This window comes from Rutilus rutilus (genome assembly GCF_951802725.1).
Source record: "Rutilus rutilus genome assembly, chromosome: 9".
Lineage (NCBI taxonomy): Eukaryota > Metazoa > Chordata > Actinopteri > Cypriniformes > Leuciscidae > Rutilus > Rutilus rutilus.
In genome coordinates this window covers 14526988-14550051 of record NC_140223.1, presented here as the reverse complement: position 1 = coordinate 14550051, position 23064 = coordinate 14526988, and the positions used below count along the sequence as shown (strand labels likewise).

At 37.0% G+C, this 23064-nt stretch overlaps 2 protein-coding genes across 2 annotated transcripts in view; one reads left to right on the top strand and one right to left on the bottom strand.

Annotated features, from left to right (window-relative positions):
- mrm3a (mitochondrial rRNA methyltransferase 3a) overlaps window positions 1-10679 on the bottom strand; it is a 526058-nt gene extending 515379 nt beyond the window's left edge. The window contains exon 1 of the mRNA XM_084419474.1: window positions 10596-10679. The gene's annotated coding sequence lies outside the window, so the exon portion shown is untranslated. The remainder of the gene's footprint in view (window positions 1-10595) is intronic.
- p4ha3 (prolyl 4-hydroxylase, alpha polypeptide III) lies at window positions 5840-18312 on the top strand. The gene is made up of 13 exons (XM_084419473.1): window positions 5840-6183; window positions 6590-6744; window positions 6865-7088; window positions 7715-7858; window positions 9190-9241; window positions 9409-9572; window positions 12517-12693; window positions 13494-13558; window positions 13761-13920; window positions 14165-14227; window positions 14411-14479; window positions 14970-15066; window positions 17642-18312. Exons 1-13 carry the CDS (start codon window positions 6011-6013, stop codon window positions 17710-17712), a joined length of 1614 nt encoding a protein of 537 aa, XP_084275599.1. The 5' UTR covers window positions 5840-6010; the 3' UTR covers window positions 17713-18312.
- Window positions 18313-23064: the final 4752 nt, after the last annotated feature.

Sequence of the window (23064 nt, the reverse complement as noted above, 5' to 3'; positions counted from 1 at the left end):
GTTAATTTAAAACACTCTGTTAAAAAACCATTACATTTCATTTTTGTTACTGCACCTTTGTATAAAATCCTAATCCATTTAATAAAATTCTCTCCGAAACCAAAACTCTTTAAAACATCAAATAAAAAGCTATGTTCTCCCCTGTCAAATGCTTTCTCAAAATCTAAACTGATTATAAACCCATCTTTGTTCTTTTCATGTATGTATCTTATTGTATCTTTTATACTAATTGTTGTATCTGCTATGTCTCTTCCTTTTACTCCGTACACTTGGTTAGGTTTAATTATACTCGGCATTACTTCCTTCAGTCTGTTGGCTAACATTTTAGATAAAATCTTTAAATCAGTATTAAGCATCGTAATAGTTCTTTAACTCTATCTTCTCCCCTTTTCGCTTGTAAATCAACTTCATTAAACCCATTCCCATTCTTTGATTCAGTTCTCCTTTATTAAAAAAATCTACATAAACTTCTTTTAAAATATTAGTTAAAAAAGCTTTTAAAACTATATAAAATTCACTCCCCAAACCATCTATACCTGGACTTTTCTTTTTATTTAAATCACTTACTGCTCTTTTTATCTCTTCTTCTTTTATCTCTTCATCACACTCTTTTTTGTATACTTCTCCAACTGTTGTTTTTATTTGTTTCAGTAACTTCAGTTTCTCTTCTTCTTTCACCCCCTCTGTACTAAACAATTTTTCATAGTATGTTTTTATTTCTTTTAATATCTCCTCATTTGTTTCTACAACTACTCCATTATTTTTAAGCCATTACATCATCACATCTCATAATCGGAGTGGGGGAACGGATTCCGACAGTTGGCTTGTTTGCCATCGGATTCTGTTCCCCCCATGTTTCTTTGCAGTGAGGTCAAATATTCATCAAACCGTCGCTGAATATTTGTCCCCGATAGCCAATTGGCCAGTGCACCGACATTTTATCACTTTTAGGCTTTGGCCGACCCGAGTTCAAGTCCCGACTCGTGGATTTTTCTTGATCCCATACTGTCCTATCGTAATAAAAGGCAACAACTCCTAAAATTATTCTTTAAACTGATGGCAGTTAAGCTTCATCCACACTAAAAATTGAATCAGCCTTTTTTTAAGCCACAACATCAACACCTCTCATAATGGGATTGGGGGAACGGATTCCGACAGCTGGTTTGTTTGCCGTCGGATTCTGTTCCCCCCCATGTTTCTTAGCAGTGAGGTTCAAATATTCAACAAAATGCTGTTAAATAATCGTACCAGATAGCCAAGTGGTCAGTGCTCAGACATTTGGCACTTTTGGGCTTTGGCTTTGACACCCCCAAGACCCGAGTTCAAGTCCCTACTCATGGATTTTTCTTGATCCCATACTGAATGAAGCTTAACTGCCATCAGTTTAAAGAATAATTTTGGGAGTTTTGCCTTTTATTATGATAGGACAGTATGGAATCAAGAAAAATCCACGAGTCGGGACTTGAACTCGGGTCGGCCAATGCCCAAAAGTGCTAAATGCTAAAGAAGAGGGAAAGCGGAAATTATAAAAGAAATAAGAGGAAATAATGGATCACTAGCAAGGACCTTGGTATTTATAAAATCCTGCATACGGCCCTGCTCATGCTGTTCATCAATGTAGATAAAATTAAAAAAGAACATTATATTATTTATTTATAATGGCTTGCTTAAAAACAGATATTATACTATGTATAGTTTGTGATATCAGCTAACTTTTCGGCCAAAGCTCTGTTGGCTTTTATTATTTGAGAAATAAAAACTTGTGTTAAAGTTATGCAAATGGTTAAAGGTATAGTGGAGGATTTTCCCGAATTTTAGAAAAGAACCGCCCTCTCCACTTTTTGAAAAAATGCACATGCGCAACACTCTACCTGCTCCCGAGAGGGAACGCCTATTAAACGTGTGCACGAGAGAGCATGCACGAGCCTAGTTCTCCTCGTGCACGCTCTGTTTACAAGTTGCTGTTGGCATGGCTCATACAAGCCTACTTTCCTTTACCTGTCGAGAAGAAACTTCACGACTGAGGCATCAGTGGGAAGCCCAACCTGTGCTTTTAGCGCACGCCAGCGTGTGAAATATTCTCCCAAAAACACTCTGGTCTTGTTTCTTTCTTCAGAGGCCTTTCTCTTCTTGTCATACAATTCGTAGACACTTTTTCTCTTGCGACCCTCAGACATTTTGAAAAAACCCGGTGAGAACGGGCGAGCTTCAATGAATGGCTGAAACCGTAGCTCACCACACACATACACCCGAAAGTGCGCATGCGCAGAAAGCGAAAACTACCTAGGGACGAGCACGTACGACGGCCTTACGTAAACATATCACCAGAATGATTGACAACTAGGAGGACCAATAGTCTTGATGATCCACCCGGAAAAAGAAAATCCCCCGCAATACCTTTAATTATTTGTGTGACTACATCACAAAGAGTCAAGTCTAAAAGCATTAGATTGAAAACACTGAAATTTCATAAAGTGTGTAAATAATAGAAACGCAGTTCAAAATGGCCTTTCTTTAAATGCAAAATGTTCTTTGAGTATTTAATTTGTGAAGGTAAAGCATGTACTCACTATACTCCTAATTACAAGAAGAATAAAAAACTGCTCTTAAACTGGGTGTGTGGCAGGCTGTGGAATGAGGTTTGGCGAGGAAAATTTTTCAATATTTAAAATAAAAAATATAAAAAATATTTAGAGAGATCAAAGAGAAATTTAAAAAAGAATATCCTATGTGATATTAATCAACCCCCTCCCAACCTCTCTCTCTCTCTCTCTCTCTCTGAATTATAATTTTTTTTGAATGTGGATAGAAAACCTGAGTGGAGAGCACTTTATAAACCACCATTGACGAAAAAGACAGGTGATTTACAGTGGAGAATTCTTCATGGCGCTGTCGCGATCAAAATAAAAATCAATAATAGGCTGAACTGTACTGTACCATGATAATATGTCCGTAACATTAGATGTCCGTAGATGACCTACCCATAAATGTTACATTAGAGTTAGGGGATCACACAGTTTGTACAGTATAAAAATCATTATGTCTAAAGTTCCCATTAAACATGAAAACCCAACAACCCAATGGGAATATATCCTTGTTTTCAACCACAATACAACGTCTGTCCAATGTTGGAGATTAATGTCAATCTGGCGTGGGATTCTGACATCAGCCTGATTTTCATTTTCAACGTTGGGTTTGGTCTTCTAAATGCGAATTTTGTCATTGTTTTGGTGCACACTAGCACTGTTATAGATAACAGTAACGCTAACATATTCATACTAAAAGCCAAAAAAACTTAAATAGGGCACTATTTGAGGGAACAGCCATTTGGGTGTCCGAAACCATTGTGGACGTTATTGAGTGCACTTATTCAATCTCACATTCAATCCCACTACTGGAACTGTGTTCTAGAAATAAATTTGATATTGATATGAGGGTAGGTAGGCAGGCATAGATTCAGAAAGGTACTGTAAGTATTACACACAACAATGCAAAAATAATAAAACAATGCATTGACATTTACTTTTGATACTTAAGTAAAACAAGTACTTCTGTACTTTTACTTAAGTAAAAATCGGTCTTTACAACTTTGACTTGTAACGGAGTAATATTTGACCAGTAGGCCTAGTATCTGTAGGCTACTTTCACTCAAGTAAGGAAGTTGTGTACTTTGTCCACCTCTGAAAACATCTGTTCATAATCTGTGATTACACAATTCCAATACGAATAGCACCGGGAGGCGTCTGGAATAACTCTGCACTGATCAATCCGCATTTTTAAGCCAGCTAATTTTACAGTAGGCTCATATTCAGAATGTCCTTCTTGTATAATGCCAACGACCACACAAATGGGCTTCCTTTGTGAAATATAGCAGACCACCGTTTTAAATAACTGTTTAAAAAAGGTGGTCTTCTATTTTTCACAAAGGAAGCTCAGTCAGTCAGTCAGTCAGTCAGATAGTCAGATAGATAAATAGATAGATAGATGTTTAAATGTGTTAGGCCTATATAAATTTAGGAAAATAACAAGCATTACAAACTACAACAGCCTAAACAGAACTGGAACCTTTGTAAGATATGCGCTCGTCTTCACAAAAACTACATGCAGGGTTTTTAAATCTTGTGTGGAGAAAATATTGTTTATTCTGGGCAGTATGGCAAGCCATGGCAAAAAGCAGGATAACTTGTAGGCTATAGCCTACTTGAAAGGAAAACAAATTTGCCGTGTAAAAACAGAGTTTGTGTTGTTGAATCATATTTTTTTATAGGCTACATCTTAAAATATAGAGCTCATGACAAATAAAAGTTCCAGATGGACAAACATTAAATGCAAAAACCAGTGTGAATAACAATATCTTAAAATAAACTAGAGAGTGGATACACAGATATGGCCTATTTATGAATGAAATTCATGCATTTATTTGTCATTTAAACTGATGCAAATAGGGAAAGAGTAGAAAACACTTATTATCCTGTCGCCCCCTCTAGTGGACAGCATTAAGTAGTACGGCCTTCATTGCTCAGATAACGCAAGTCAATGGATTTTTGGGGAAAGTAAGTCTGACCAGTTAGAAAAGATATAAGCGAGTCAGACCAGTCTGAAGGTCTGAGCTGAATTTGGTGAAGCATTAAAGTTCTAGGCGGAGTCAATTTCTCATAATAATATTAATAATAAATAATAATAATAATAATAATGTTTAAATATATGCTGGCTTTCTTAAGCCAACATAATAAAGAAAACTCAGAGAAACATCGACCAATTCAGTATGTAATAAAATTTTATTAGTTTTATAATAAAACTACAATTTAAAGGTAGGCTATGCCGTGCTCTTCAACCGACATGATTTTAATTAATCTCAAACCTGGTAATTTTGTCAGTATTAATGTACGTTCACTGATTCTAGCTTCTCTCTTTTCTGTATTTTTCTTTTCATGTGAACTGAGTAGGCTACACATGCTTACATTCATAAATATACATTTTGTTTCTATAAAATTTTCAAAATTATTTATAGCCTATATCTGTCACACGCGCGTATACCTGCCTTAGTGCCTTTTGATGTAAATAAAAGGCGAGAGTGGTAGCCTAAATGTTACGGACAGTAGCCTATACAGTTACTGCTACTGTATCATGGTAGCCTACAGTTCAGCCTATTACTGATTTTTATTTCCACTTCCCTTTTATCCAAAGAGACGGAACTATTTGCATTGTATTTATCAATGGGAAATACATCATGCTAAAATAATCTCATATACTGTGGCTCATTTTAATGGGGTTGCTTGCAAGTCGCAGCAGCACGAATTACGTGACCAGCAACATATTCTGCTTCAAATATTGTGCGTAGTTAACAGTGAGTGGTGGTTTCAGACATTATTTTATTAAAGTGCATTTGTCAGTGCCGCACTCCTACTGACTCTTATTCTGCCTGACAGAAAGAAAAGCTAGTTTACTGAAGGCGGAGCGTTTTGACCAATCAGATGAAAGTGCAAACGCCCACGTGTGCAAATGAAATATCGAACCGATTTGTAATTTGTAAGAATATTGATTGATTTTGCTTATTACAAGCATATGGACGACCTTATCACTTTTGAAGGTATTTGGTTTTGCAGTGTGGCTTTGTGCTCTGTATTTGAAGGTGATTTGGTTTTTGCACATTTATTGTGAGTTGGGGTTGCTCTTAATATTTATGCATATTGTAATTTAAATGTACTGTGAAATGTATTTGTAATAAAAGTTTGTTAAATTCTCTCTCTCTCTCTCTCTCTCTCTCTCTCTCTCTCTCTCTCTCTCTCTCTCTCTCTCTCTCTCTCTCTCTCTCTCTCTCTCTCTCTCTCTCTCACACACACACACACAATATGATGATGCTTAGCTCATCGTGCATGGGCTGTGTGCGGTTTTTCCATCTCCTGCGTGAGAACATGGTGAGCTATGATGAGGAATTAAAAGCTGTGGAATAACACAGTCAGCGCGTTACTATAAGACCACTTAAACTTCTTATAATCTCCCTTATAAGATGTCTTCATACTTTAGCCTCTTTATATTTTTATGCGTACCAAATATATCATTCGGTGAAATGTTTACTTCGATGATGAGCGTGAATCAAGCTGTTTTCGCAGAAAAACAACTAATCGATCATTTAAGAATATACATAGAACTGGAAACACAAAGAATTGACGATATTAAAAGGTAAGAGTAAACTAGCATATTTTATCATTTATGAATGTATTAAAGTAAGCAGCCTAGTTTATTAAGCGATCTAAATAGCCAAAACAAGATGGTCACCTAACTTACGAACTTTTGTCTGAAACTGTGGTCACTGTGGCACATAACATTTTGTATGGCATAGCCTATTAGTCTTTCAGATCTATATTGGCATTTTGTTTTTCTAATGCCTATAAAAATTAAAACGACAAAAGTTGTAAAATACATTTCTGTATCAAGGTTTTTTTTTTTTTTTTTTTTTTTTTGGCATAGCAATCACACCAACATTAAAACTGATTTTTTTTTTTTTTTATTAAATTGGATTGATTTTTGAACAAAATATGATGTTAATGTTTAACCTTTGAATGAAATATTAACCATTCTTTTTTAGCTTCTTTTCAAGAGTCACATCATTACACAGTGGCATGTACAATGAGCCATCAGCTACCATAGCTAATCCAATTGTTGCATTCAAACTGGTCAAAAGACTTAAGTCTGAATGGATGAATGTTGTCTATACAAATGAAGCCGAAGAAAATATCAAAGGTAATATGCTGACCTTCACACATTTAAGGAAAGCCTTGATCTAAAGCTTAATTTTATTAATTTTTTTTTACTTTTGGCTTGCTTGTCCCACTTAACTCTAACCCTTTCACTTTCCTTAAGCTCTTAGGGAGGGCTACAGGAAGATGGAGGTCAGCTTACCCAAGCTGGAGGATCTTCAGGGGGCAGCACAGGGGCTGATGAGACTTCAGGATGTGTATGATCTACGAGTGGAGGGACTTGTGCAAGGTCACTTCCAGCAAATCACAAATGGAAATGCTGTTGACATTTACAAACCCCCTTTGTCTGATACACTCTCTGGGGATGATTGTTTCCTTATTGGAAAGGTAAAACAAAAAATTATGCTTAAATCTATTATTTTCAGTCTGCTTTAAAATACGTCTGCAAAACATAGTGTGGCTTTAAAGCTAATAATTCCTTATTTGTCACATGCTTACCTCTTAGAGGAGTCAACTGCCCATTCTATCAATGTTTGGAATGTATTGTGAATCTCTGGGAAAGCCTCTGGAAAAAATTTGTTCAGAATGTGTTCCTGCTTGAGCACACTTCCTTATGTAGATTCCATATTTCTCAATTTGTTTAGTAACTGGTGCTTCCTTTGTGGTGAATAACAACTACCAAATGGTTTATACTCTTCTTTCTTTGTGCATAAAGAAAAGCTAGTTTGTCTTGTAATAAGCACCATCTGTTCTCTTTACCAACATCCATACAACTACCAAGTGAAACGTGCTATGTTGCCAAAGATTGCCAACTTCTTTTAACATTTCGAAAGGAACACATTAAATAACTAGTGACTAAATGGTTTTTGACTGAAATCCTTTTTTTAACTGTTGTGTAAGAAGTGTTCTGAGCCCAAGTGTCAGACATGTGGGATGTCATCATCTTTTTTGCTTTTTTTCCTCTCATGTCGTATTTGTGTTATGTTACATCTGTGAGAGCTTTATGTTCGTAGGTGGCCTATGATTTGGAAGATTACTACCATTCTGTGCAGTGGTTTGAGGAGGCAGTTCATCTCTTTCGAGGAACAGAATGGAGTCCAGAAAATGAAGGCACACTTGAAGATGCCCTTGACCATTTAGCTTTCTCTCATTTCAAGGTATGATACCTCTTACAAAATAAATATGAATTACATTTTTACCTGGTATTAAGATCCATCTTGTGTGATCTGATCTAATCCGATACGGGACATTTTTTAGAATTTTAAGAAAAATGTTGACATAGCGACAGGGTAACTAAACACTAAAATCACAAAAAAAATAATGTGTTACTTGAAATAAAATACAACAAAAATGCAGAAAACGTAAACTTTAACTTGATGTACTAAAATAACTAAAATAGAAATAAAAATAATAATAAAAACTATGTAGACAAATTTTAAAAACTACTAAAAATGACAAAAGCGCACCAGAAAATTACTAAAATTTTAACTGAAATTAAAATGGTAAATATAAAACGAATTTTGATTCTGAATATTCAAAATATTCAGTCTGATTCAAAATATTCATTAAAACTCCCCTCAAATCACAAAGGTGTTTTCTTAGTTTGAAACATATTTTATTTAGTCTTTCTTTGTCTTATCTTTGGTGGTTCTGTATTATCCAGCTCTTTATGCGAATAGTAGTTTTGAAATGTGTTTTTTCACATATCTACTAATTAGTTTTAATTGATTAGGGGATATCAATAGGGGATTGATTAATAGAACATAAGCTGAATAGAATTAGACATAGGTAATACTTAATTATGTTATACATAATGTATGTAATAGACTTACTAATACTTGATCATGTTGTACACACACACACACACAAATATATATATATATATAGGTATATATATATATAGGTATAATATATATATGCAGTATATGTGTGTGTGTCTATATAATATCTATATATTTCATATACTATACTGAATAGAACTATACTAATAGAACATAAGATGAATAGAATTAGACATAGGTAATACTTAATTATGTTATACATAATGTATGTAATAGACTTACTAATACTTGATCATGTTGTACACACACACACACACAAATATATATATATATATATATATATATAGGTATAATATATATATGCAGTATATGTGTGTGTGTCTATATAATATCTATATATTTCATATACTATACTGAATAGAACTATACTAATAGAACATAAGATGAATAGAATTAGACATAGGTAATACTTAATTATGTTATACATAATGTATGTAATAGACTTACTAATACCTGATCATGTTGTACACACACACACAAATATATATATATATATATAGGTATAATATATATATGCAGTATATGTGTGTGTCTATATAATATCTATATATTTCATATACTATACTTCAGTCATTATATATATATATATATATATACACTATATAGATACTAACTATATGAAATACCTTTTTTTTTTTTTTTTTTAGACTGGAAACATATCCTATGCCCTCAGTCTCTCTCGGGAACTATTGCTTCATGGTAAACCTCTGCAGTCTACTACCTGCCGATAAATGAGACAGTGAGAGAAAACTTGTCCAAAACAGATCAATTTATTTTTAATTCATAAATAAGAATTACTTTAAATTCAATCTATATGGAAAAATGATCATATTTCATCACAATGAAATTTCAATCTTGTCTTCAAGATCCTATGAACAGAAGGGTACGTTTCAATGTGGAGAAGTATGAGAAGCTCCTTGATGAAAGTCCGCCTGTTACTAACCAAAGCTTGGCTTTGAAAAGGGCTGACACCACTTATCTGAGAACCAGGAATGTCTATGAGAAGCTCTGCCAAACAAAAGGATCTCAGGTATCATTCCACACTATGCTACACAACTTGTAATCGAGACAGTGTAGTGTTCATCAGAGGCTATATCTTTTTATTCCAATCTATTGTTTGGAATCTATTGTCTATAGTATTATAAGCATCACAAACATAACATGTTAGCACATAAGTTAGAAAAGGAAAAGTATTCACACATTGCAACTCATAATTAATTTCAATTGATGATTACAGTTTCTAAATGGAGTAAGCTTCCATTATTATAATATGGCATCCATTATTGGACTATTTAAAAGCAAAAAGCAACCAAAGTCAAAAGAAGAGCTATGGCAAATCTTGTGTGGATCTTGGTAGAATTCCTCATGAAGCTGCCTGAAGAAAATTACACAGCAATGTACCAAAGTTAATTATTTCAGTTTTGGATCCTGAAGGAGATCAAACAATGACCTGCTTTAAATCTTAAGTGTGTAATTTCTGCGCAACTAGTCACACCAAATGAAGCTTCAATCTGTTTGTTTTGGCTACCTACTTCAGCTGGACAATAACACATTGGACCAATGGTGTCAATGTGGTACTTGTCTGTCATACCAATGGAAGGCAGGGCAGTCTCTGAATTGTGTTTAAATATGTGATGTTTGTGAATATAATATGCTATAATGTTGTTGTCACATTGGGTTTTGTTCTTGTTCTTGTTTCCTTGTCTTTTATTTTGTAATTCTCATAGTCATGGTTTCCTGGTTTATCACGTGATTCCCTTATCCCGTCATATAACAGACCCACTGGAGGCAAGTGTAGACATCCGAACATGAACAAAATACCAACTAAACAAAGACTTGACTTCTTAAACTTAAACAGAACTCACCAACAGCAGTTACACTTACTATACTCAACAAGAGACAATGGAAAAATGAGGGCTATTTATACACAGACTAATGATTTAACAATGCATACCTGAAAGCTATGAACAATGAACCAATGACAACATGACACATGAACAGGGGAAGTTCATGATAAGATCACATGACGGGATAAGGGAATCACATAATAAACCAGTGCTGCGTTCCAGTCCAAAATTGTCATGCCCTTCACTCGCTAACTTTCCTCCTTCTCGTTCACTCGGATTTACGTCATTGCTTACGTTGCACGAGTGCCCACTACTGGCGGAAACTGCAATGGGCTGAATTGGAACGTCCTAAGCCCTTGATCACTTGGAATCAGCTATGGAGTTGATTTATTTATTTATTTTTCCCTTTAAGAATTTGTTTAATGCAGCATCCAAATGTTTTTAGGTGTGTTTGAGTTGTTTTAAATAAAAAAATTTGAATTAATATATAATAGAGTTGTTTGTTGTGGTGGTGATTAGATGAGATCTGTGGGGACGTCACAGTCGTACTGCATTGTGGGACATATAGGTGCCTGAAGTGTACATATGAAGTAGACCGAGTAGATTTTGACCGAGGGAGCGAGGGTCTGTCCATATAAACTTCCCTCGTCCACTTCACGAAGTGGAACGCACTTCAAAATGGCGGCAAGGATTCCCCCGAGGGGAAGTGCTTAGGAAAGTTCGCAAGTGCGTGTCTAAAAGTGGACTGGAACGCAGCCCAGGAAACCATGACTAAGAGAATTACAAAATAAAAGACAAGTGGTGCCATTAATGGCATAGAAATTAAACATTTTGCCTTTCAAAACAATTTAAATTTATATTTACCTAATGTTATGCAGTGTTTTATAAAAAAAATAAAGACACATTGCCTAGATCAGTAGTTCCAAAACGTTTTAGAGTAGCCCTGAGGCATCTAACATCCTTTACATTAAGTGACAATATATATATATATTTTTTTTTTTGGGGGGGGGGTATTTTATTAGGATAGGACAGAAGCTAGACAGGAAGTGCAGGACAAGATCAGGAAAGGTCCACAAGCTGGGACTCGAACTCAGGTCACCCAAAGCACAACAGCGCTACATGTCAGCACCCTTGCCCACAAGGCTGTCAGCACAGACAAGTGAAATTTTTTTTAAATTGATTTTTTAGGTGTTTTTTTGTAAAACTTATATAAAGGCAAATTTGATCTAACCCAATTAAATGTACAGTATGACATGTTTTATGTAAAATCCCTACAATTTCATTAATTTTATTATTAATATAATAAATAAAGCAACAAACTAAATCAATAATTTAAATGAAATGGAATCAGTATTTAAAAAACAACTGAACTGTTGTACTGTTGTATAAAATAAATGTCACATTTGCAGCCGTGTGGACATTTGGGAAAAATTGCTTTCTTGCTCGCAAAATACATTATCAACATTAAAAACAATAACTCACAAAGGGTATGTTTTTGTATCGAAGATAGTTTGAGTCTTAAATCGATCTCTATGCTAAAAGTGCTAAAACCCCACTTTTACAAAGGTACATTATTGAGAACGGCAGTAATGTAGCATGATTTGCTAAGGCAGCATAGTGTGCACGCAACCTATCATATGCACAGTGCTTGTGTGGATGCAGACAGATTTGACTGCAAACGATGATTTAATTTGATTTGATGTGATGTATTTGACTTTTACGGCACTACCTTTTTGCTGTTTTTACAATAGAGGCAGCATTTTGCCTGTTGCCTGTAGTTTTAAAGTGGGGCAGAATTGAATGAATGGCAAAACTCAGCATTTTGTTTGTGTACCTCCTCTGTCACCTCACGTACCCCCAGGGGTACACGTACCCCAGTTTGGGAACCACTGCCATAGATAAATGTCCTTTTAACACAGTAAAGTTAGTTTTATTGCATTCATAATGACATCACTTGATTGATGGTTGAGTTAATTAGTTATGTTAATTTAATTGAAATGCCTGTGTTTATGTTTATCAGTTTAACTCATTATTGTTGCTAGTCATAACTTATTAATAATTATTTGAAGCCTGTTAAGAATATTTGTTTCAGAGCCTTAGAATTAATAACACACTTTCTTTTTACAGCCAAAACATTTTGAGAACCCCAGGTTGTTCTGTGACTATTTCACCAATGGCAACCCTGGTTTACTTCTGCAACCAATTAAAAGAGAGCTAATCAGCCTGCACCCTTATGTTGTGCTCTTCCATGGTTTTGTCACCCGACCTGAAGCTAAAAGCATCAGAGATTATGCAATGCCAGGGGTGAGTGTACTGTTTGCATTAAGCCTTAATATGGAAAGATACAGAATTGGGTATGCAATAAGTAAATCTAGGACCATGTGAAAGTAATTCATTGTAAATGAATTAATGACCCATGCTGCCTTTGATATGATGCACATGCAAGAGTGAGTGAATTTTTTTTTTTTTTTTGAGAATTGGTTGAGTCCTTTATGTTACTTGGATCATTTTTGGATTGAGGGAAAAAGATTGGCAGAGACTTCAGCTCTCATTTGTTGCCAGTTCTCAGCTGAGGTTGTTCTGCTTTCATTTTTAATATAATTTGTCTCAGTCACCAGTAAAATCAGTCACATCCAGTTGCTGACAGCATGCCAGTTACTGACTGGCTCAACACGGAGAGACACTTCTCTCCTTTTCCAGACATATTTAACCATACAACTTAAGCCAGCTTCGAACTGAGCTGGAAAGAAGATGAAGAGCACATTATGTGAATAAGTCATGCGGTCGGAATCAACTGTGCTTTCAGCTCGTCAGTTATTCCACCCAGAGTGTTTTTGTAGGGGAAGACTGAGCATTAAATCACGTGTTTCCGTCATTGCTTTTTTTTCTTTCTTTCTTTCTTTGTCCCTGCCAGTAGTTAAGTAATGTTGTTTCTTCCTGGAATTCCCACATAAAATAAACTGCAAAAAAAAAATTCTTATCTTATATATTTATACTTTTTCTAGTTCTCTTACTGTTTCTCCCTTCAAATGTGTACTTTATTCTTCACAGTGACTAAAATTTATCCAAAATATTTAAATGTGAATGTTCATGTTTTCCTTCAGCTTAGAAGATCAGTGGTGGCATCAGGATTAAATCAGGCCACTGCAGAATATCGCATCAGCAAGAGGTACAAGTGATTTTTTGTCCCAATGAAATCAAAGTTATATCAGCTCATCTTTATGCTAGTGTACTCCTACAACATTCAAAACCAACATATCTCAATGGTAAATAATACTAGTAATAATTAGTCCAATTTCCAATAATATCCCCTTTTTTTCTTTCTGTGTGAAGTGGCTCTCGCATTAGAATTTTTGTCAATGATCTTTCAGTGCATGGCTTAAAGAGTCGGTCCATGAGGTTGTGGGCAAGGTAGATCGACGCATCACTATGGTCACTGGGTTGAATGTGCAGCCTCCTTATGCTGAATATCTCCAAGTGGTAAATTATGGCATTGGAGGACACTATGAACCTCATTTTGACCATGCCACAGTGAGTAACAATTTGCTTTCATTCAAAAATTTCCCAAGCATTCACACACATTTAAGGAAACACGTTTACAAAAATTCTGATATATAATAAATACATGTTTTCCAATACAGAGATTTCCTACTTATAATGTATCTTGTATATACATTATCAGCCATGATGCATACCCATTGTGTATACTGTGACTTTTTACAGCAGGAGAATGTTTAAAATATATATATATATATATACATTTTTTTTTTGGCAGTCTGACTCGAGTCCATTGTATAGGCTAAAAACTGGAAATCGAGTGGCTACATTAATGATATATGTAAGTCAATAAGTGGTTCAGCTCTTGCTTGCTTTCTTTCTTAATTAAAAGATAATATCTTGCCAATGTAGTTGAGTGAGAAAGTAAATAAATGCGTTTTGGAAGCATTTAGCAGTAACCAAAATGAATTGAATACGATTTGAGTAAACCACTTTACAACATCATGAGTTTTTCTTTTTTTAGCTGAGCTCTGTGGAAGCAGGAGGATTCACAGCCTTCATTTATGCTAACTTCAGTGTTCCTGTAGTGGAGGTACATAATTCCATATATCATTCTCACAGATTCACTAAAGACAGAAGACAACCAGACTTCACTCTGCACAGCTTTTCAGAATGATATGCCCTACAATTCTGTAATAACAGATTGTTTTCTATTGAGGTCAGACATTTCGTTGGATATCCTGTTACAAGAAAAGCTTTGGGTTTGGGAGTCAGTGTTGTTTCAAAAAATGAACTGTTGGTGAAACCTGAGAGATAGCTATCTAGAAATTTGCACTTTCACCTCAAGGCACTCAGCTTTTCACCACCCAATAAGGGGATGTCATCTTTGCACAACCTCTCACAAAAGAAAAAAAGGAATATACATTAATCAAGGTTCATAATCCAGGACTTTGGCTGTTGTGTACACAATCAAAGAAGGTTTTAGACTAAATAAACATAATGTAACTATTAGGAGTTTTCTTTATGCTCTGTAAGGAGTGTATTTTTCAAAACATTTGAACTTTTTTATGTTTGCTTTCTAGAACGGGGCTCTCTTCTGGTGGAATCTTAAAAGAAATGGTCAAGGAAATGGTGACACTCTTCATGCTGGCTGCCCTGTCATTGTTGGCGATAAATGGGGTATGATTGTTGTATCACATGGTGTCTTGTTTACCAACATAGGGAAAGAACATTAATTTGACAGACAATCATATCCAAAGCAATTTAGAATACATTCAAGGTATACATTTGATTAATTCATTCCCTGGTAATTGAACCAATGACTTGCTGGCACCACACACTACTGTTTGATCTACAGGAATGCTCCAACAGTAGATAAGAACAACAATGAATTGGGAATGGTTAATTGAGTTTTTTGGGTTATTTACTTATTTACTCACGTTAAAAAAACATAAAAGATGTCCTTACGTGTGCTATATTTCAAGGCTTTTAAAGGGGTCATGAACTGATAATTAAATTTTCCTTGATCTTTTGACAGTTGAGTTTGTTATTCTATAAAAAATACCCTGTAAGTTTCAAAACTGGAAACTTCTTTGTTATTCCAAAAATTGCTTTTATTGAAACCATGGCTATAAAACGACAGGATCTCAAAAGCGGAGACTTGTGACATCCACGGGCAGCGAAAGCCCGCCTTTGCAGAAGAACCAACCCCTACGTCTACATCACTGCATCTTTGGCTCCGCCCACTGGAGCATTAGTGAATAGTGACATGAGAACGGGAAAAGATCGACACAGGATCAATACCATTACTTTCCAAATGATCCTAATGCTAGGATAGTGTTTGTTTTTTTCAACAATGTGAATGTCTCAGCAGTGCATTATTTGTTTGTATTCGGTGCATTTTCACTGTGGATCATAAACCAGCCCAATTACTTCTCATACCCAGCCCAATTACTACTCAAAACCAACCCAAATACTACTCAAAACCATTTGGTAATTCAGTTGTAGTTTCGATGCAGGCTTTGCAAACAGACTTATATGATATGGATCTGCCACCAGTAACGCCACAAACATGTAAGTAATGTTGCATTCAAGTCCTCCTGGGAACTTAAGAGGTGGGAAGTTGTGTTTACAACGGCAGGTGCATTCAAGTCACTTTCATCAGAGTAAGATGGCATTACATTAAAAGCTTACATTCTTTTAATTAATTACACATAAATACAGCAAGGTTCTTAAACTCTCACTGACAAGCCCCCAACTAGTAAGATTGGGGCTTAAAGGGGTGGTATAATGCTCTTTTCACAAGATGTAAAATAAGTCTCTGAGAGTGTGTATGTGAAGTTTTAGCTCAAAATACCCCACAGATATTTTTATATAGCATGTTAAAATTGTCACTTTTTAAGGGTGAGCAAAAATGCACCGTTTTTGTGTCTGTCCCTTTAAATGCAAATGAGCAGCTGCTCCCAGCACGGGGGCGGAGCTACAATGTAGAATGTAAAAACATTACAGTTTAAATGTATGTAGCTGATGTGGATATATTCTGTCTTGACAATCTATAAATCGTGTTCCGGGGGTGGGGTTTATGTAAATTTTAGGGTTAGTGATGTCACTGACCCGGGAGGAATGTGGTGTAGTCCATACCAGCCGTTTGTTGTAGTCATTAAAAAGCAATTTTTTAAAAAGAAAATATCTCCCTTTGCTTTGAACTTTGAGCATCCTGACTTGGCAGATGTTGTTTATACTCAAACATCAACATTACACACTAACTAAAGTTAAAAAAGTGAAATCATAACCAACCACCCCTTTAAAGAAAATCCCGAACTTCCCACTCATATTTACGACATTGTGGTGGCGTTCATGTGTGTTCAACTCATAATACGATCTTACGAGATGACTTGAACGCACCATAACCTTGTTTATTCCAATGCCTGATCTGTGATTTCTGATGTGTAGGCTAATCAAGTTCAGAAAGATAATCTTTCTCTCAAAATAATGTTTATGCATCAGTAAATCAAGCCAGTGACTAAAAGATCAACTTCATATCGTTTATCTTAGTAGGATGAAAATAATCTTATTTAAACTGATTTTTATACAGAAAAGCTATCAGAACGACACCTTTCCAATCGCTCAAACTGTCAATCACACAACGCGAGTATATGTGGACACTTGCCAAAACTCGTTATGAAATCAATGACGCTGTTACACTGCACAACGAAGCTCTTACTGTATTTACATCGTCTTTGCATTGTTATTTGGTGAAAGCATTTGTGAGAGTGCAGAAAATGCGTTGCAATGATAAGATCTTTTCATTCACGCGATCAACAGACTGCTGCTCAATGCTCATCACTGCAACCTTTCATGTGATCATGGAAATACATTAAAAACTTCTCACGATTCGTTAATCTCGATATCTGTAATAGTAAAACGTATAAAAGTATTCGAGAGATTTCCACATGTAATGCTAGCTATTTCATATGCAAACATGTCAGCCAATCACAGCAGTGGGCGTTTACACTGAAGTCTCATAGCAGACACGCCCCTTCGAACAAATCAGAGGCTAAAATCAGGGTAGGAAAAATGCCTTTTATTTCTAAATCATGACAATTTTTTATGTAAAAACATACTAACATTATAAGGGCACCCCATGACACATTATAAAATAAGAAAATAATCCAGTTCATGACCCCTTTAAAGCCATAAGCTTTCTGTGAGGAACCCACCAATATAAAGGCATTCACTGTCTTTTCTTTTCCAGTTGCCAATAAGTGGGTTCATGAGTATGGACAAGAATTCCGACATCGTTGTAGCCTTAATCCTGAAGAGTGAAGGAAGCATGAGACCATTTAAAGTATAAGAGTCAACCCCCTTAAAGGAGCAACAATAGCAAGTGAGGGAGTGAAAGGCTGAGAATGAAGGGGTAAATCATTTGAGAGCTAAAACCACCTGCCTTCATAGCTGATTTGAGCATTGGGAAGAGAGGCACTTGGATCATTTTCATGGATGTCTGAAGTGCACAGGACATAGAGAGATTTCAACAGTGTGTGTATGTTTGTGTGTGGGTTAGGGAATGGTTTGGCATGCAGCCCAAAGGGCAAGCTGACCTCCTGTTCCTGCTTCCCAAGATAAACACCAGAATGTGTTCTGAAAATTGAATGTACAGATGTTTACATGAGTACCTGATGATGATTTGTTTTGATGAGTAGTTTGTGGTAACATCTATTTTTTTCTGACAGCAAACCAAAATATTTTTGATAATTAATTACAATGCACTTCAAAAAAGTATAGGCTAATAAATTACCCACTTGAATGTTGATGATTTACCAGTGTAAATCTGGTGCAACTGTATGTTGTTTATGGTTGCAAAGCAACTTCCATAAAAGTTCCATAAATGTTGTAAACATATAAATAAATCCTTTTCTTTGTGAACTTTTTTTTTTTTTTAAGTATTTCATTTATTGGCATTTTTGGGTTGATTTTCATCAAAAACAATGGATTGTTATATATTACATTGCCATGATATAGAATATAAAAATAGTAATAGCTAACTGCTTTAAATGTAAAAATAGCGGTCACCAAGTTTTCAAAATATCCTTTAGGGATGTATTGCTATCTCTGGGTTCGGGCAATTTTTTTTAACTCGGAGCCCTCCCTCCGGACAGCACGCCAAATACGCATAACCTTTACTCCACTTAATTACATGTAAGTGTGAACTCATGAATTATAAGCAAATGTTTTATCCAGAGGATTGTTCCCACTATGCTACCGAGGTACTTGCCTTGCTTTCTGAAACTTGTTATTTTTATAATTATTAATGTGAGACTCCTGTAACTGCTTAACCTTGATACAATTGTGATAAAAATGCAATTCATTTCAGTATTCTAAAGTATCTCAATGTAATGTGACACAATCACAAAACAGTGCTAATCATAACAGTATTCTCTTTTTGCAATTACAAAGAAGTTGAGATGAACAACAAATCAGAAACTAAGGACCTCAAAAGAAGCAGACCATTTTAATTTACAAACTACCCCTCAGATGCTGTCAGAAGATACTGTTTCATGCCGACATGTTAATCAATCGGACCTATTTATTTAGTTAATTTATCTATACAGCTGCTCTGGAGAAAACAGGGATGTTGTCGTCCAGCTCAGTTCAGGGGCCCGTTCTTCGTACGTCGCTAACTCACTTAGCTGGATTTGATTGTTGGGGATTTGGCATGATCTTGGATTGGTTGGTTCTTCGACGCTCATCCTGGACTTGCTGTCATAGCAACAGGTGCGCAATCTTAAACCTGCTCGGGAGCAGGCTTATTTCATGTTATCAGGATTAGACTGCGGCTTCATAAGCGGAGTTGATACGGGAAGTCCAGCGCAGCGCGATAGTGCACTTTCTTTCTGAGATAGGCTATATATTTTTTTTATAGAGATTGTCGTTTACATTATTAATTTGTTGGAAACGCACATTTATTTTCGACTTGTCGGAGTCGGGCTTTAACTAGGCTACAGCACAAACTGTTTGCATTGCCCTAAGATTATTTGCGAGTGGCTTTCCTTTACACTATTGGAGATGCGAAGAACTTGATGGAAAGTGCTGTCTGTCGTGTCATTCGGAGTTTACCTGGCGCTTTTAGGTTTAAGAAACAGTTTTAGGTTGTTTTTTTTGTGGAATTTCCAAGCCACTTAAGACCCAATGTTGTAAAGCATTTTTTTTAAAGCATTTTTTTTTTTTTTTTTTTTTTAGGCTATCATAATTTTTTATGAAGATCATGCAATCATGACCATGGTCCATGCCGATTACAGTATATGTCACTCAGGCTTCACTAACGTGATTGGTAGACTATAGAGATCGCTAAGACATGTGACCAAATGGGCGGCAACCTCTTCAGAACGCAAAGAATTATGGGTATGTTTGGCCAGGCTGGCATAGCAGGCAAGTGTTCTGGCATGAAAATAATGAAAAATTAGCGTGAAAAACAGAATATAATCCTACAAAATGCAGGCATCTTGAACACTGCGTTCTTCCCTCCATGCAATGAAGTTTGGCGCCTTATGTTTGTGCCGCGGATTCCCAAAATGCTTTGCGTTCACCACTGGGAATATGTCATGATGACGTCACATTAGCAATCCTTATAGGCTATAGACTGCCATCAAGGCCTCAATAAGGGGAGTGAACAGAAAGAGGGTTCACAATGTAAATGTGCAGCCCAGTTACTATTGTGATTCTTAATATTCCAGATTAGTAATATTATATATATAAAAAAAAAAAGAAGGCAATTGACTAAAATCTTCCATATCACAAATGTGAAAGCAAAATGGCCAGGGTCTGTGCATGACTTAAGCATTTTCAGAGATTCACATTTATGCACATTATTTGAAAGTGGTAAGGAAAGTTCCACAATTAAATATCAAGCTCACTGTATTACATACACTTATGCTGATCCTAACAGAACTGCATTTTTTCATAGGTGATTATGACATGTTCCTGCCTGCAGACAGGTGTTTTATGACCCCATTGACCCAAACCAGTTACAATGCAGCTCTTGCCAGGACAAGGGCACACAATGAAATGAACCTTGGCTAAAGGGAAGATTTCAGTGTCTGAAAAGTCTGAGGGGTTGCACACCTGACAGGGCCTGTGACATTGTTGCATGTGCCATATTACACAACATTGCCAAAAAAACACACTTTTCATTAAATGTTTAATAAAATACAAATATGCTTAGTTCCTTGAGTTTTATTTCAGTTGTTCTTTGTAAAGAAAAGCCAGTGGTCAAGTGCCTGCAACAAGAGATATTAGACATATGCCTCATGCAACAAATTATGCAATTATTAAAATACAAAAATATAGGCTAATAAGTGATAAAAACATCTAACATGGCCACTTCTAACGGATTTAAATTGTCTGCTACTTTTTGCCAGCCCTCTCTCCTGGCTTTTGCAGACTTTGAGGTGTTCCCTGGTGTTTTAATTAAACATTAAAATTCCGAATAAACTTTGACTATTAGTTCTTGCTCTGCTAAGGAGAAAAACTGAGCGCGCTCTTTGGCCACGCCCACGCTGAGCAGCCAATAGCAGCGTTGCTGATCAATGTTTCTACTATCGATACATATCCCCTTTTAACCAGCGCATGAACGCGCAATTATCTCAGATGACTCAAACCAGCTATACTAATCATATCCGGCAAGTGTGTTCGAAGAACCGAGTTAGCCAGATCATGATTAGCACAATGATATCATCTTGGATGTCTCATTTGATCTCGGATGTTTTAAGCAACGTACGAAGAACGGGCCCCAGTTCTCATATAATGGTGTCAATGCAGGCAGGTCAATAATATTGTTGAATATTAAGTGTCCCCAACTAAGCAAGCCAAAAGCCAAAGGTGACAGTGGCAAGGAACCAAAACTCCATCAGGTGAATGGAGAAATGGAGAAAAAAACCTTGGGAGAAACCAGACTCACCCTTACGAAAAAGACGTTTCGTCTCCTGGCTTTTGCAGACTTTGAGGACTTTTTCGTTTTGATTAAACATTCAAATTCCGAATAAACTTCGACTATTAGTTCTTGCTCTGCTGAGGAGAAAAACTGAGCGCGCTCTTTGGCCACGCTGAGCAGCCAATAGCAGCGTTGCTGATCAATGTTTCTACTATCGATACATATCCCCTTTAAACCAGCGCATGAACGTGCAATTATCTCAGATAACTCAATCCAGCGATACTAATCATATCCGGCAAGTGTGTTCGAAGAACCGAGTTAGCCAGATCATGATTCGCACGATGATATCATCTTGGATGTGTCATTTGATCTCGGATGTAATAAGCAACGTACGAAGAACGGGCCCCTGCTGAACACAGCTGGCCAACAAACACAGAGGCTAGCTGGCCACCCCCCACGCAGTTGTCAACAAACTATTTTATGCCATCCAGCGCCTGGTCCACGATTTGCATCTTTTCTCTATGTTTTGATCCTCTGGGTCGCCCTTCTGGCAGCAGGGAGCGGAGGTAGGCGCCGTGGCTTAGTTGGTTAAAGCGCCTGTCTAGTAAACAGGGGATCCTGGGTTCGAATCGCAGCGGTGCCTTTGACGATATCCATGTGTGTGTCGCAAGGCTGTGAACGCTTGCTTTTCTGAGAACTGACCACAAACGGTGAAACCGAGGTCTTCCTTTGCAGTTGCTTCCATTTGCAGACCATCCCTGAGCTGTTGTTGAAGGATACTGTCCCAAGCTAATACATCTCAGCAGCAAGGCGCCGTGGCTTAGCTGGTCAAATCGCCTGTCTTGTAAACAGGAGATCCTGGGTTCGAATCCCAGCGGTGCCTTTGACGATATCTGTGTGTGTGTCGCAAGGCTATGAACCCTTGCAGTCGCTTGCTTTTCTGAGAACTGACCACAAAAGGTGAAACCGAGGTCTTCCTTTGCAGTTGCTTCCATTTGCACACCATCCCTGAGCTGTTGTTGAAGGATAGTGTCCCAAGCTAAGACGTCTCGGCAGCAAGGCGCCGTGGCTTAGCTGGTCAAAGCACCTGTCTTGTAAACAGGAGATCCTAGGTCCGAATCCCAGCGGTGCCTCTACTCCGTTGGCTTTGCTCTCTGGGACCGTTCTTGGACAGAGGGCCTCAGAACTTTGAATCGGGTTTCAACTGTGCAGAGGCTCGAGGACCTGTCTTTTCTGCCCGCAGAGTGTACAGCATTACAGTGTTGGATGTGCAGATGGCCAGATGAAAAACCGCCACGTGTCCCAGACAGGCAATCATGTGGGCTCTGTGGCGCAATGGATAGCGCATTGGACTTCTCCGTCCTTCGGATGCGTCCTTCGCATCTCCGTCCTTCGGATGAGACGTTAAACCGAGGTCCTGACTCTCTGTGGTCATTAAAAATCCCAGGATGTCTTTCGAAAGAGTAGGGGTGTAACCCCGGCATCCTGGCCAAATTTGCCCAGTGGCCTCTGTCCATCATGGCCTCCTAATCATCCCCATACACTGATTGGCTTCATCACTGTCTCCTCTCCACCAGTAAGCTGGTGTGTGGTGGGCGTTCTGGCGCAATATGGCTGCCGTCGCATCATCCAAGTGGATGCTGCACATTGGTGGTGGTTGAGGAGATTCCCCCTTCTATGTAAAGCGCTTTGAGTGCAGAGAAAAGCGCTATATAAATGTAATGAAGAATGAAGAGAACTTCTAGATT